Here is a 12,500-nt window from a genome sequence, read left to right as displayed (position 1 = left end):
CCCATCCTTCCTGTCAATCTCTACTATCTCTATCCCAATAAAGCAGAAATGCCCTAAAAAACACATATATAAAAAGAACATATTCATCATATTACTATTAGCCATATTAAAATAACGTCACCTCACCTGCACTGCTCATGTCCTGAAGGGACGTCTAGATACCAGATACCGGTGCAAGACTACACTGTCTGGATGGGGTTGAAGACGTGAAGATATTTCTTTCAACAGTAATAGGTTTGAAAATAGGTCAGACAGGTTTTAACAGAAGAGAAAAGAGCATTCAACAGTGGGTGAGAACATGCCCTACCGGAGAACTCCTTAGAGATAGAGAGCCTCGGTGACAGCTCTGACTGACACACACACACACACACACACACACACACACTTTCTGCTGCTTTGTATAGTAGGTAGGTCTGATAGTCACATCTGACAAAGGCAGCAGCCAGGGGGCATTTCAGTGTCACCTAATGGTTTGTGACGAGCACAAATGCCACATGACAATGTGATAATGAAATACAATTACAGGTAGTCAGGACAATGCTTTGGTCAAGGTTAGTTCGCAGCATAAGTACAATTCTCAGAAAGAGATAGTTCCTTTCTCTTTCACTCTCATTATCCTCTCCCCCTTGCTCCCCCTTCCTCCCTCTCCCTCCTCCCTCTCCCTCTCTCTTCCTCTCTAGCCCTTTTTGGTATTTTATGCGGGAGATGGTGTTGTGTTAGTATTGTTGGTGGTCATTGCAGACAGCAGCCCTGAGATATTGTTTCATGGTAAGCAAAGCACCACAGAAGCTAATCCCACCAGCAGGTGTTATTACTGGGGATATGATGTCCTTCTCTGTCCTCTGGGAGGCCAGCACCACATTCCCAGCATTGCATGAACGTATTATCCAACACCACAAGAGAAGCACAAACATCCTAACTTCTCTAAAAGAAATGCTGCAAAAGACCAGAGGACAAGCAGAACAACAACTAAAACACTAGTTAGCTATCGAACAGGCATGTCTGGAGAGTCTGAATCAATGAGTGAATCACAGATTGATCTTTACTGCCCAATCGGACACAGAAGTCCACAGACTCTTTGAAAATCAAAACAGTTCTCAAGCATCTCAACACCGCAAATACCATTATTCACGGTAACTGTGAGGGGGAAATGCCATTGTGATAACTACTCATCAGGAAGAAGAGGACGCCTGTCATTCTAATGATGGCCAAAAGGACCACATAATTCACAGAAAACAGATCTGGGTCTTTCCTCGTTAGAGGAGCCATATAAGGGTTCAGTGTTCAGCAGCCCAGACATTGCATAAATAAAATCCTATTGAGAAGCAGGCAGTTGGACCAAATGTATTCTGGCATATTCTGTGTGTGTGTGTGTGTGTGTGTGTGTGTGTGTGTGTGTGTGTGTGTGTCCTACCAGCAGAACAGAGTAGAAGCCAGGCTGAGTCTCCCACTGTCGGAGCTGCTCCTCTGCAGGCTTCAGTAGGGCCGTGTCCTGGCTGGTGGCCTGGGTCAGAGCCTGCAGGACCACCGTACTGGCACTCTCTATATCCATCACTGGATACACCTGGGGAGAGGGGGGAGAACAGGGGGGGGGGGGGGGGGGGGGGGGCAGTGAAGAAGGAGAGATAATAGGAAGAGGGGGGGGGCGGGCGAGGTGAGGGGGGGGGGGGGGGTGGAGAGAGCGAGAGAGATAGATGGTGGTTAGAAATGGCTGGTGAACTCTCCTTCAAGATACACCTGGGAAGAGAAAGATGTCTAGAGTCTAGAGTAGGGGCACTTCTGTTGGTGTTGTTGTTGGTGTGAGGGTAATCTGGGATCCCAAAAACGTCATCTCTGCATTAAGATCCCGGGGGAAGCAGCAAGGAAAAAGTTGTACACGTCATGACCCTCTGCCCGTGCTATTGTTTACAAACCGTTGAAAACATGGGAGTTAGGTGAAGAGGTTTTCGATGCCAGCATTTCACAGGTGAGCAGTGTGCATTCAATTATCTATTTAAAAAAATAAATAATAATAAGTGTTTGCCCCCATTTGAAGCAGTCCTCTCTATACAGTACGTTGATAGAATCTGCATATTGCTGGTAAAACCTCCTCCCATCAGCACTTTCCGATGAGTGCCAGTCAGACTCCATTTAAATAGAGAGTCTGACTCAGTGAGAGTAGTTTTAGGGTGTCAGGGGCATTATAACAAAGAACTCCAGTCAATATAACAGAACAAACCAATTTACCTCGGCAAAACACTGAGTGTTCAAGCCAGAGAGGGCCTACACCTCCTTGCTTGTCCGTTCATCTCCCTCTGCCAGCCTGCCGCCTAATCTCTCAGGTGTTTTATTACTCATCACACAGCACCACACTTTAAAAAGCAATTAAAAACAGCGTCTGCCTGCCACAGTGATATAGGTACGCAGTCACAAAGCACAGAGAGGAGCACACACTGGTCCCGAGCCCTCCGTCACAATAAAGGCTTCGCTTCAAAGTCTAGGGGGGATTCTATCGTAGTCAGAACGTCAGAACCGCCCACCTCTTCTGAGTCTGAGAAGCGAGTCTGCCAGGTAGTTAGAGCTCACAGAGACAGAACTCCCAAAAGGAATATGGGCTTTCTATGCATGACTTGCAATTACTTTTTAACACTGACTAATATAACTTTTCAGAAAAAACAGTTGAAAAGAAATGTGCTTCTACTTGAACCTACTTGAAGACATTAAATGTATCCCAATGACTTTGGTTAAATAGCAAAACACATGCTGAAAAGCACACAAAGCATCGGTTGTTATTGTGTAGTTATGAAAAACTTTTGCTATAGAAATGACTGTCACATCAATACATCACCCTTACATTTATAATGAGTATATCTGTCATGATTAGTAGTGCAAGCCAACCCTTCACCACTACAATGTGGAGTGTCAATTGCATGAGAGAGAGAGAGAGAGAGAGAGAGAGAGAGAGAGAGAGAGAGAGAGAGAGAGACATAAACAGAGAGAGCAGCGGTTGTTGGAGGGGCTCAGTGTGCAGACAATAATGAGAAATCAGTTTAGCAAGACTGCCATCTAGAGGTACTGAAGAAATCCACCATACAGAACATCACATTTACATTACAAAACCTCATGATGGGAAAATGCATGTCAGAAAAGATTAATGTCTGTTAAACCTAGAAGAATTGCAAGTCAATGCAAGAAAGTAATTAATGCTCATTTTATATTATAAATTCCAGAGTCTCACATTGCAGAATAACATCAATGCACTTGTCTGAGTCTAGCAATGAGATTGAGGACAAGTCCCAGTAGTATTGCATTTTCTAATAGACTTCTATCAGCTTGTCACCCAACATTTCCCTTGACAGAAGTGTCACTGTGTTGTCCCTGTTTCAGTGGCCTATTGATCAGATCAGAATGTCTGACCTCTTCCATTTGATTTGATCATGTCAACCAAATGCTGCATTTTTCATCATTCTGTCACAATACTGTGAATATGTTGACAGATACATGGCAACTTTGAAGAGGGAAAAGCCTTGCCATAGTGTATAGGTTATCTGTATCTACAGTACCAGTCAAAGGTCTGGACACACCTTCTCATTCAATGGTTTTTCTTTTCTTTTTATAATTTTCTACATTATAGATTAATATTGAAGACCTCAAAACTATGAAGGAACACATATGGAATTATGTAGTAAACAAAAAAGTGTTAAACAAACCAGAATAGGGTTTATATTTTAGATTCTTCAAAGTAGCCACCTTTTGCTTTAATGACAGCTTTGCACGCTCTTGGCAAGGTGTGTCCAAACTTTTGACTGGTACTGTACAGCTCAGATAATGGCTATCTAGTCACACTGAAGGAAACATACATAATCACAGCATCTTTGTTGCTCAAAGGCGACAACATGGCATCCTGTCTATATTTGACTCATCCCTCAGATCTGCATCAGGCTCTCTTCTCACTCTGGGAGAATCTAAAGACAGACTGGATATCTCTCTCCTCTCTGATCACCTCTAAACACACAGAATTAGCCCGTCTAGGATAAGTGATGGGAGAGATCCCATTGCCAGAGAGTGTGAATTAGTGTGTGTGTGTGTGTGTGTGTGTGTGTGTGTGTGTGTGTGTGACTGATGAGACTAAACACACTCAGCTAGATTGATGTGTTTATTTAGCAGAAGAAAACATTTGATTAGAGCCAGACATCTCCTCTTCCGATTGCAACACCACACAAATTGAGTTCAGTGGGAAGACCCATTCACACCCAATCCTCCCCACCAATAACCCATGAAATTCCAAGGAACACTCTTGGGTGTGAATGGGAATACACACAGCCACTCTGCATCTTGCAAGTTTAAATTGGATGCCTCGCAATCTATTGACTTTCATCTTTGCTGCAAAACAAAACAATCTACAAAGGTGATATGATGGCGTAGTTTGCTAGCTATGTGATACAACAACTGCTCCCAAATAACTGACAGACTACATTGCTGTGCAGCTAACTTAACTAATGCCTATTGCTGCAGCTTCTAATGACATAACAAGCTACATATATATATGTGTGTGTGTGTGTGTGTGTGTGTGTGTGTGTAAAGGAGCTGGCCTTCCAGCTCAAACAGCTGTCGAGGCAGGACAGTTCGCTGACATCAATGATGTCAGCTAGCTGATATGCTAGTCAACGCTGGCAAGTCTTAGCTAAAGAGTAGCTCTCCAATAAAGACATAGTTAGTAGGTAGTTCTGCCCCATAAGCTGCGCTTCCCATGCGGGTTCAGTTGGCAACCTGGCATGAGATAACCTGGCACCAGAATCACGTCTGAGCACCAACGTGCCTGTCGACGAGACTAGCTCAGCTGGCTAGCTAACACCGTCCTTAGCAAGCTACGACTCATAGTATGAGGCCTGTCAAAGAGAACACAATCTAGGCGAAGGTTTCTCTGTGAATGGCACTTATGGAGAATAGAAGAATGGATTAAAACCCACCTTGGAAACGATACCTTGGTAGAAAAACAGAAACTAAGCTTGGGTCAGCTGTTCTGTCAGAAACACACGCCGTCAGAATGGCGCGTTCCACAGCAAGGCGCGTGTTGATGACGTCGCATAACTTGCACATCTGCATGCTGGAAGAGAAACACCGTTCTGGTTACGAAAACTGGTAAAGTGCATGTAATCGTCCAAGTATGTGATTCGCCTTTCCATCAGTCTAGAGAACTGTCATTGTAAAAAAAAAAATAATAATAATCAGACCAAGCTAAAGAGGACAGTGAGTGACGTCAAATTTGATTCATTTAGAATGAGAGGGGATGCGTTTTCATTTTAGACATGCCAAAATGTCCTATTACATGTAGCTGCATGGCAATAGTTTAGGTGTAAATGAACAACGTGTGAAAGACATTTGCTTATTCTCCATTAATATGAAGAAGGTATGCATTTTTCTGTATAGTCCTACTATAGATCCTTCCAAGAAATGCACCCTGCTATAACTATAGGCCTTTATATACATATACACTGTTGTTGTTTTTTTAATTCTGTTTGTTTATTTCTTTTGTTTATTTCATCTTTATTTATCCGACCTGGAGTAACAGCTGTAATCTCTACATTTCTACCACCTATCCCAAGGTTGTGTTTCAGTAGAGGGAGACAAAACGTTCTCAAATGCCACAACTGATGTTCATGGTTGAAACAAGGGGTTAGTGAAATGGATCCTCAAGAACACTATGCCAAAATATGTGTGAATATCACATGTCAAGTCCCATATTTATTGAATGTGAGCAATCTTATTAACCATTTCATGGGCAGCTTTGATTCAAAACTTTCAAAACTTTTCCATACAGTGTAGTAAAGTAAGTTTGTACATCACTGAGTCAGTAATGGCAATGTACAGTATAGCATATCTGACAGGTATGGTTTTGATAGTCTTGGACTATTAATTTTACAGTAACCTGCCAATATATTCCATAAATGAATGTGTGTGTGTGTGTGTGTGTGTGTGTGTGTGTGTGTGTGTGTGTGTGCGTGCGTGGGTAGGTGGGTGTGGGTGTGTGTGTGTGTGTGTGTGTGTGTGTGTGTGTGTGTGTGTGCATGCGTGGGTAGGTGGGTGTGGGTGTGGGTGTGTGTATGTGTGTGTGTGTGTGTGTGTGTGTGTGTGGGTGTGGGTGTGGGTGTGGGTGTGGGTGTGGGTGTGTGTTGGGAGGAGTGGCCTGTGATAGACTATTCCCCCAGTCTGTGAGTGAGACTAGGATAAGAAGTTGTGGTCTGTTCAGAGCAACGACACACACACAGAGACAGAGTTCTGGTGGTAGGCAGAAACATGGATTTCATGGAGGTGTTCTTCGTTTCTCTTGGTTCTGCTGTCCTTCTTTTTTATGGAGTGAAAATGGTGTGCTTCGCTAGGATGCTTTATCCCAGAGTGTGGTTCCTGCTACCCAAGTCATTCTTTACATCCATGGGAGAGTGGGCAGGTGAGCTGAATCGGGTGTGTGTGTGTGTGTGTGTGTGTGTGTGTGTGTGTGTGTGTGTGTGTGTGTGTGTGTGTGTGTGTGTGTGTGTGGTGTGTGTGTGTGCATGAGTGTGTCACTCTTTTGCCATTGGAGTGTATAGAAAATCTATGTATGGGATGAGTGTCTGTTAATGAATAAAACATTTTTTTTTTTTTAAATGGACAGCACATCAACAAATTAAGTGCTATCGATTTTCTTTCTTTGATTTTCTACGAGGATTCAGCACCTGAACAGTACTTTTGAATATGTTTTTGGAGTGAGCATGTTGTTTCTTTAATTCTTTAATTCAATCATTATTACTCTGTAAATCAATGCCTCATGAGGCTTTTGATGTCAGTCCAGTTACTGTGTGTAAGTACTGAATTGTTGTGATAAAATATTTGAACCCTTATCCCTACACGCAGTTCCCTGTAATACTAAACCTTGGACTTTGATTCTAATCTCAGACGAGCTATGTAATCAAATGTGGCTACTTCTGGCTCTCCTTCGGAAAACAACTTGATCTAGCTGTACAAACTATTGGAGGACAACAAGTTCTGACTGGACACAGATTAAACATCATTAAAAGTGTTCCCGGATCTTTAAACCTCATGTTACCATAGAAACCCTCCGTAGGGGTCAGAGTCTGGCGAGTCTGTTCTGAAGCTTCATGAATGAGCCAGTGAGGTTGAAGAGAACGGAGAGGGATGTGGTGGTTTTGTTTATGTTCCTCGGAATCAATGTCATTGTAATATCACGGTTATCCTGTGTTGATGTTTCGGGTTGTCTGTAAGAGGGTCACCTCACAGGGTCATGTGGACAGACAGTGGGACTTGCATGGCGTGTAATGAGTGGTGATGTCAGGAGAGAGCCAACATACTGATTACACTCTGATCTGGTCTATTATAGGCCACCTTGCTCCTTTCCATATTCTATACCATCCCTAACACTTAAAAACATGACAGACGGGGTTTCCCTGGCAGATCATGTCATCATCTACCAAAGACACACACACACACACACACACACACACACACACACACACACACACACACACACACACACACACACCATGACTCTCCACTAGGTATGGTAATTGGGTCTCGTCCGCATCGTGTAATTGGGTCTCCTCTCTTCGTGGTGGCTAAAGAGCTCATCCAGCCAACGCTTGAGCTGTGGTATTCTGTTTCCTCATAAAAGACCAACAATGGCGAGGCGACCTCCTTTTTCCTAAGCTCCGCTTCCATTCCATTCCAGCACAGCGGAAAAAAAGCAATTAGAACAGTATGTTCTGGGGCGTGTTATTGTTCCCTTCCATTCCCTTCACTTTGAGGAGTCTCTCCAGCTCATTGGTTTGTTTCTCTTCTTCTCCACTGTTTCCTTTCACTATTGAGTATTGTGTAGTGTGTGTGTGTGTGTGTGTGTGTGTGTGTGTGTGTGTGTGTGTGTGTGTGTGTGTGTGTGTGTGCGCGCGCACGCATGTGTGTGCATCCCTGTCGTCGTTGATTCTTTCTTGGTAGGAGGCATTGTGACTTCTTGCGCATCAAGATGGGCTTCGCATCTGTTCTTGCTTCAGTTATTTGCACCGAACCGACGCAAGAGGAGAAGGAAGTACGTAAAGACGAGGAAAACAGACCAAACTGACGCTCTGTAGACTCAGGCCAAGCTGCAGAGGAGGAGGGATAAAGAGAAGCTCACGGGAACGGCCGCAGACCTCTCAGCTCCAGCCAAGTCCCACAGCTTTCAGTTGCTGCCATTGTCATTACAGGTTCACACTAACTAACAGTCCCGCTCCCCCCACCTCCATCCCCACAGACTAGAAATCTTTCCTGTGGTTTTTGGTGTTAGTGTTAGTGTTAGTGTTAGTGTGTGTGCGTGTGCGTGTGTGTGTGTGTGCGTGTGCATGTGTGTGTGTGTGTGTGTGTGCGTGTGTGTGTGTGTGTGTGTGCGCAGGTGTGAGTGTGTGTTCATGTACTGTATGCATATTGTGTTCGTGCATGCGTTTTTGCGTGTGTGTGTGTGTGTGTGTGTGTGTGTGTGCTGATCCACATGAAGGAAAACAAGGGCAAAACGATTCCCAAACATATCAAATTGAAACAACAGAAACATTTGCCTTGGCTTGCTGGCTTGGCGTCGGTGAGGCGTGGTGAAGCCAAACATCTTTCTTCCACGTTTTGTGTCTTGGTTCCGTCCCCTAAGCCAGGCCAGCACTGCCTTGTGGTTAGAAAGTATGGATGGGTTTGTTATTGGGAGTGTAGTCCAGAGGCTGAAGCCGTGAAGAAATAGACAGTATTGCAGTAATACCAGAGCAGAGTTTATGAGACTTCAGCTGTTTAGGAGAATAATTCCTCAGTGCTCTGCTGGTAGGAAACTGTTTAAATTAAAAGGTTGAGCAATTTCAATAAACATTAGGAATTATAGTTATTGTAAAGAGTAGTACAGTGAAATATGTGAACATAGATGCTAGGTTGTGTATTTACATTGAACTCGGGATGTCTGTGATCTTAGCCATCGGGTCAGAGGTCGTTTGAGGACTGGTTGGGCGTCAGGACTCGGACAGATACAGTAGACAGACAGGCGTCTCCTGTTGGTTCTCTGCCCTTGCAGTTCCTTTATCAATAACATACCGGAAGATACTGTATGTGTGTGTGAGTACACCGTGTTAGAACAGATGGTAACACAAACAAACACAGAGGAGGACTCCGGTTGGGATTGACTGCAGGAGAGGAGATAGGGGAGTCAGGAGCAGAGCTTTATGCAGAGTGCCCCTAGTGCTGACAATGGGTACTGCATGGGGTGTACTTGAGTCTGGCCCTGTGTGACCGGTCTTGCTCCTTTGAATTTTATAAAAATGCATCCTTCCTTTCTCCCTACCTTGATGCAATCACTGATCTGACACTATCAGTCAAAGCATTAGGTGCATTGCTCTTAACAATCAAGTCATATCAGATCCGTGATTTAGTCAAAGGATACAATAACAATAATAATAATATATGCCATTTAGCTGACGCTTTCATCCAAAGCGACTTACATTGCAGTGAGTGCATACATTTCAGTATATATGGTCCCAGCAGGAATCAAACCCACAACCTAAGCATTGTTAGCGCCATGCTCTACCCACTGAGCCACAGAGGACCAAGGAGAAAGGAATGGTGCATTTTAACATGATCAAGAGTGTGTGTTGCAGTGATATCCAACCCCATGCTTCAGTGATATCCAACCCCATCCTTCTCTGTTGTAGTGATCACTGGAGGCTCAGACGGAATAGGGAAGGCTTATGCCTTTGAGGTAAGCTACCTTTGTCTTATGCCTTTGAGGTAAGCCACCTTTGTCTTATGCCTTTGAGGTAAGCTACCTTTGTCTTATGCCTTTGAGGTAAGCTACCTTTGTCTTATGCCTTTGAGGTAAGCCACCTTTGTCTTGTGGATTTGCATGAGAAATCCTGTTGATGATAACATTATTCCATATATTTCTGGTGTTTAACTGGTCTGTGGTTTTTACCCTCTTTGTCCATCACAACCACCTGTGGTCACCTTCATCACAACCCCTTGTGGTCACCTCCATCACAACCACCTGTGGTCACTTTCACCACCACCAGCTGGCAGGGCATGGGATGAACGTTGTTATCCTGAGCAGATCCCAGGACAAACTGGACCGGGTCGCAAAGGAGATAGGTGGGAGGAACAGATCCATTTTTGGGGATAAACACTTGACATTTATGTTTTTATTTTAATTGTATATTTTTTTATTTTAATTGTATGTATTTTAATTGTATATATATATACAGTATAAATAATTTTCTTTTTTTATCAAGCACTATAAGTGTTATTACCACAAAGATTAACATGAAACTACTTTTCACCCAATTTCTCTCTCACAGTAGAAACCACTGGACAAAAGGTTAAAGTGATCGTAGCTGATTTCACAGAGGATGACATATATGAAGGCGTTGAGGAGAAGCTCCAGGGTTTGAACATTGGTGTCTTGGGTATGTTGTTATCATGTTGTGTTGTTATCCTACCTTTCCCCAACTATTTTAGTCCAAGATAATCGTTTTAGCAGAAATGGATCACTTTGGCTTGGCATTCCAAGCAGTAAACAACTGTGTGTTACTCTATTGCAACTATGATGTTCTCACAGATCGTCCTAATAAATATCAAATCATCCCTTTCCAATCCAGTGAACAATGTGGGCATACTTCCCAGCCACATACCCTGCAGGTTCCTGCAGACCAAACACCTGGAAAAGGTGAGAGAGACCACATGGAGACGGGCAGCAATCCACCTATACCATCCTGTATCCTAATACTCCTCTGGTCTATTCACCTGTACGTTAACCTGTCCCCTCACACCTTAACCTGTCCCCTCACACCTTCACCTGTGCCTTAACCTGTCCCTTAACCTGTCCCTTCACCTGTCCCTTCACCTGTCTCTTAACCTGTCCCTTCACCTGTCCCTTCACCTGTCCCCTCAAACCTTCACCTGTCTCTTAACATGTCCCTTCACCTGTCCTCTCAAACCTTCACTTGTCCCTTCACCTGTCCCTTCACCTGTCTCTTAACCTGTCCTCTCAAACCTTCACCTGTCCCCTCAAACCTTCACCTGTCCCTTAACATGTCCCTTCACCTGTCCTCTCAAACCTTCACCTGTCCATTAACCTGTCCCCTCACACCTTCACCTGTCCCTTAACCTGTACCTTCACCTGTCCCTTAACATGTCCCTTCACCTGTCCTCCCACACCTTCACCTGTCCTCCCACACCTTCACCTGTCACATGAGACAGGCAAATTAAAATTAAGAATGATTATTGTCTCTGACCAGTGTTTTTTTGTTGTTGTTTTTCTTACAGAGAATTACTGAAGTGATAAACTGCAATGTGAAAGCCATGGTCAAGGTATGTAGGGAAGCAGCTGTGTCTAACCACAGGCTCGTCCAGTGAGATCTCTCAAATCAGTTCACCAAATGATGTGGCACTTTCACAGAATAGGCTGTTCAACAAAATAGACAGACCCAAACCGTAGGACTTAGAAGGAAAGTGGTGTGTGTGAATAGCCAATCTGTTTCTAACGTTTCATCAGAAACGTTCCTTTTCTACTTTTTGACGGTAATGCCTTTACTCCTCCCTGCAGATGTGCCAAATAGTCCTCCCAGGCATGGAGAAGAGGTTTAAAGGTTTTCTTCATCAAACAAAGCTTTGTTAATACTAAAGCATGTTTATTGTTGAGTAAAACATCTAGTGATAGGTGGTCGGTTGAGAGGACCTGACAAGACCTGACTTTCCTGTGTGTGTGTGTGTGTGTGTGTGTGTGTGTGTGTGTGTGTGTGTGTGTGTGTGTGTGTGTTGTGTGTGTGTGTGTGTGTGTGTGTGTGTGTGTGTGTGTGTGTGTGTGTGTGTGTCACAGAGGGAACGGAGTCATATTGAACATCTCTTCTGGAGTGGCCAGTGTCCCCTCCCCCATATACACCATGTACTGTGCGTCCAAGGCTAGTACTACCCTGCTGTAGTATCATCTACTTGGGATCAATACTCACAATAACAGCTTGATCAGATTTGGATGTTTCTGTTTTGTTTTTCTTTTACTGGAAGGTACTGAATTTGTGTGTGTGTGTGTGTGTGTGTGTGTGTGTGTGTGTGTGTGTGTGTGTGTGTGTGTGTGTGTGTGTGTGTGTGTGTGTGTTCGTGCGTGTGTGTGCGTGTGCCTGCATGTCCTTCCGTAGGTGTTTGTGGAGAGATTCTCTCAAGGCCTGCAGGCTGAATATAAAGCCACAGGAATCATAATACAGGTATAGTGTTACACACTCAAACACACTCAGACTACCACCGTCTTGATAAGACCAACTGTGAATTTCAGTAGTATGAAAGAAATATGAATTCATATTATATCATAAATCAGATCACGTCATGTTCAGGAGCTACTCATACCATTATATCTCCCTCTATCTCTCTCCCTCTCTCTCTCTCTCTCTCTCTCTCTCTCTCTCTCCCCCTCCCTCTCTCTCTCTCTCTCTCTCCCCCTCCCTCTCTCTCTCTCTCAGACAGTGGCTCCCTTTGGAGTG

At 43.9% G+C, this 12,500-nt stretch overlaps 2 protein-coding genes across 2 annotated transcripts in view; one reads left to right on the top strand and one right to left on the bottom strand.

Moving 5' to 3' along the window:
* The window catches only part of ipo11 (importin 11), a 116,324-nt gene extending 111,308 nt beyond the window's left edge, over window positions 1-5,016 (bottom strand). Inside the window, exons 1-2 of the mRNA XM_083674001.1 lie at window positions 4,950-5,016; window positions 1,415-1,564 (exon numbers count right to left, since the gene is read on the bottom strand). Of these exons, the coding sequence (XP_083530127.1) occupies window positions 1,415-1,552 (138 nt within the window). The 5' untranslated portion in view covers window positions 1,553-1,564; window positions 4,950-5,016. The remainder of the gene's footprint in view (window positions 1-1,414; window positions 1,565-4,949) is intronic.
* Window positions 5,017-6,276: 1,260 nt separating this feature from the next.
* The window catches only part of hsd17b3 (hydroxysteroid (17-beta) dehydrogenase 3), a gene marked incomplete at both ends in the record, with an annotated part of 7,418 nt that continues 1,194 nt past the window's right edge, over window positions 6,277-12,500 (top strand). The window contains 10 exons of the mRNA XM_083674000.1: window positions 6,277-6,427; window positions 9,687-9,733; window positions 10,044-10,119; window positions 10,326-10,433; window positions 10,626-10,693; window positions 11,293-11,337; window positions 11,573-11,607; window positions 11,846-11,927; window positions 12,162-12,227; window positions 12,480-12,500. The exon at window positions 12,480-12,500 is cut by the window's right edge and continues 129 nt beyond it. Coding sequence (XP_083530126.1) covers window positions 6,277-6,427; window positions 9,687-9,733; window positions 10,044-10,119; window positions 10,326-10,433; window positions 10,626-10,693; window positions 11,293-11,337; window positions 11,573-11,607; window positions 11,846-11,927; window positions 12,162-12,227; window positions 12,480-12,500 — 699 coding nt within the window. The remainder of the gene's footprint in view (window positions 6,428-9,686; window positions 9,734-10,043; window positions 10,120-10,325; window positions 10,434-10,625; window positions 10,694-11,292; window positions 11,338-11,572; window positions 11,608-11,845; window positions 11,928-12,161; window positions 12,228-12,479) is intronic.

Source organism: Argentina silus (genome assembly GCF_951799395.1).
Source record: "Argentina silus genome assembly, chromosome: 7".
NCBI lineage: Eukaryota > Metazoa > Chordata > Actinopteri > Argentiniformes > Argentinidae > Argentina > Argentina silus.
This window is presented reverse-complemented; position numbering and strand designations above follow the sequence as displayed.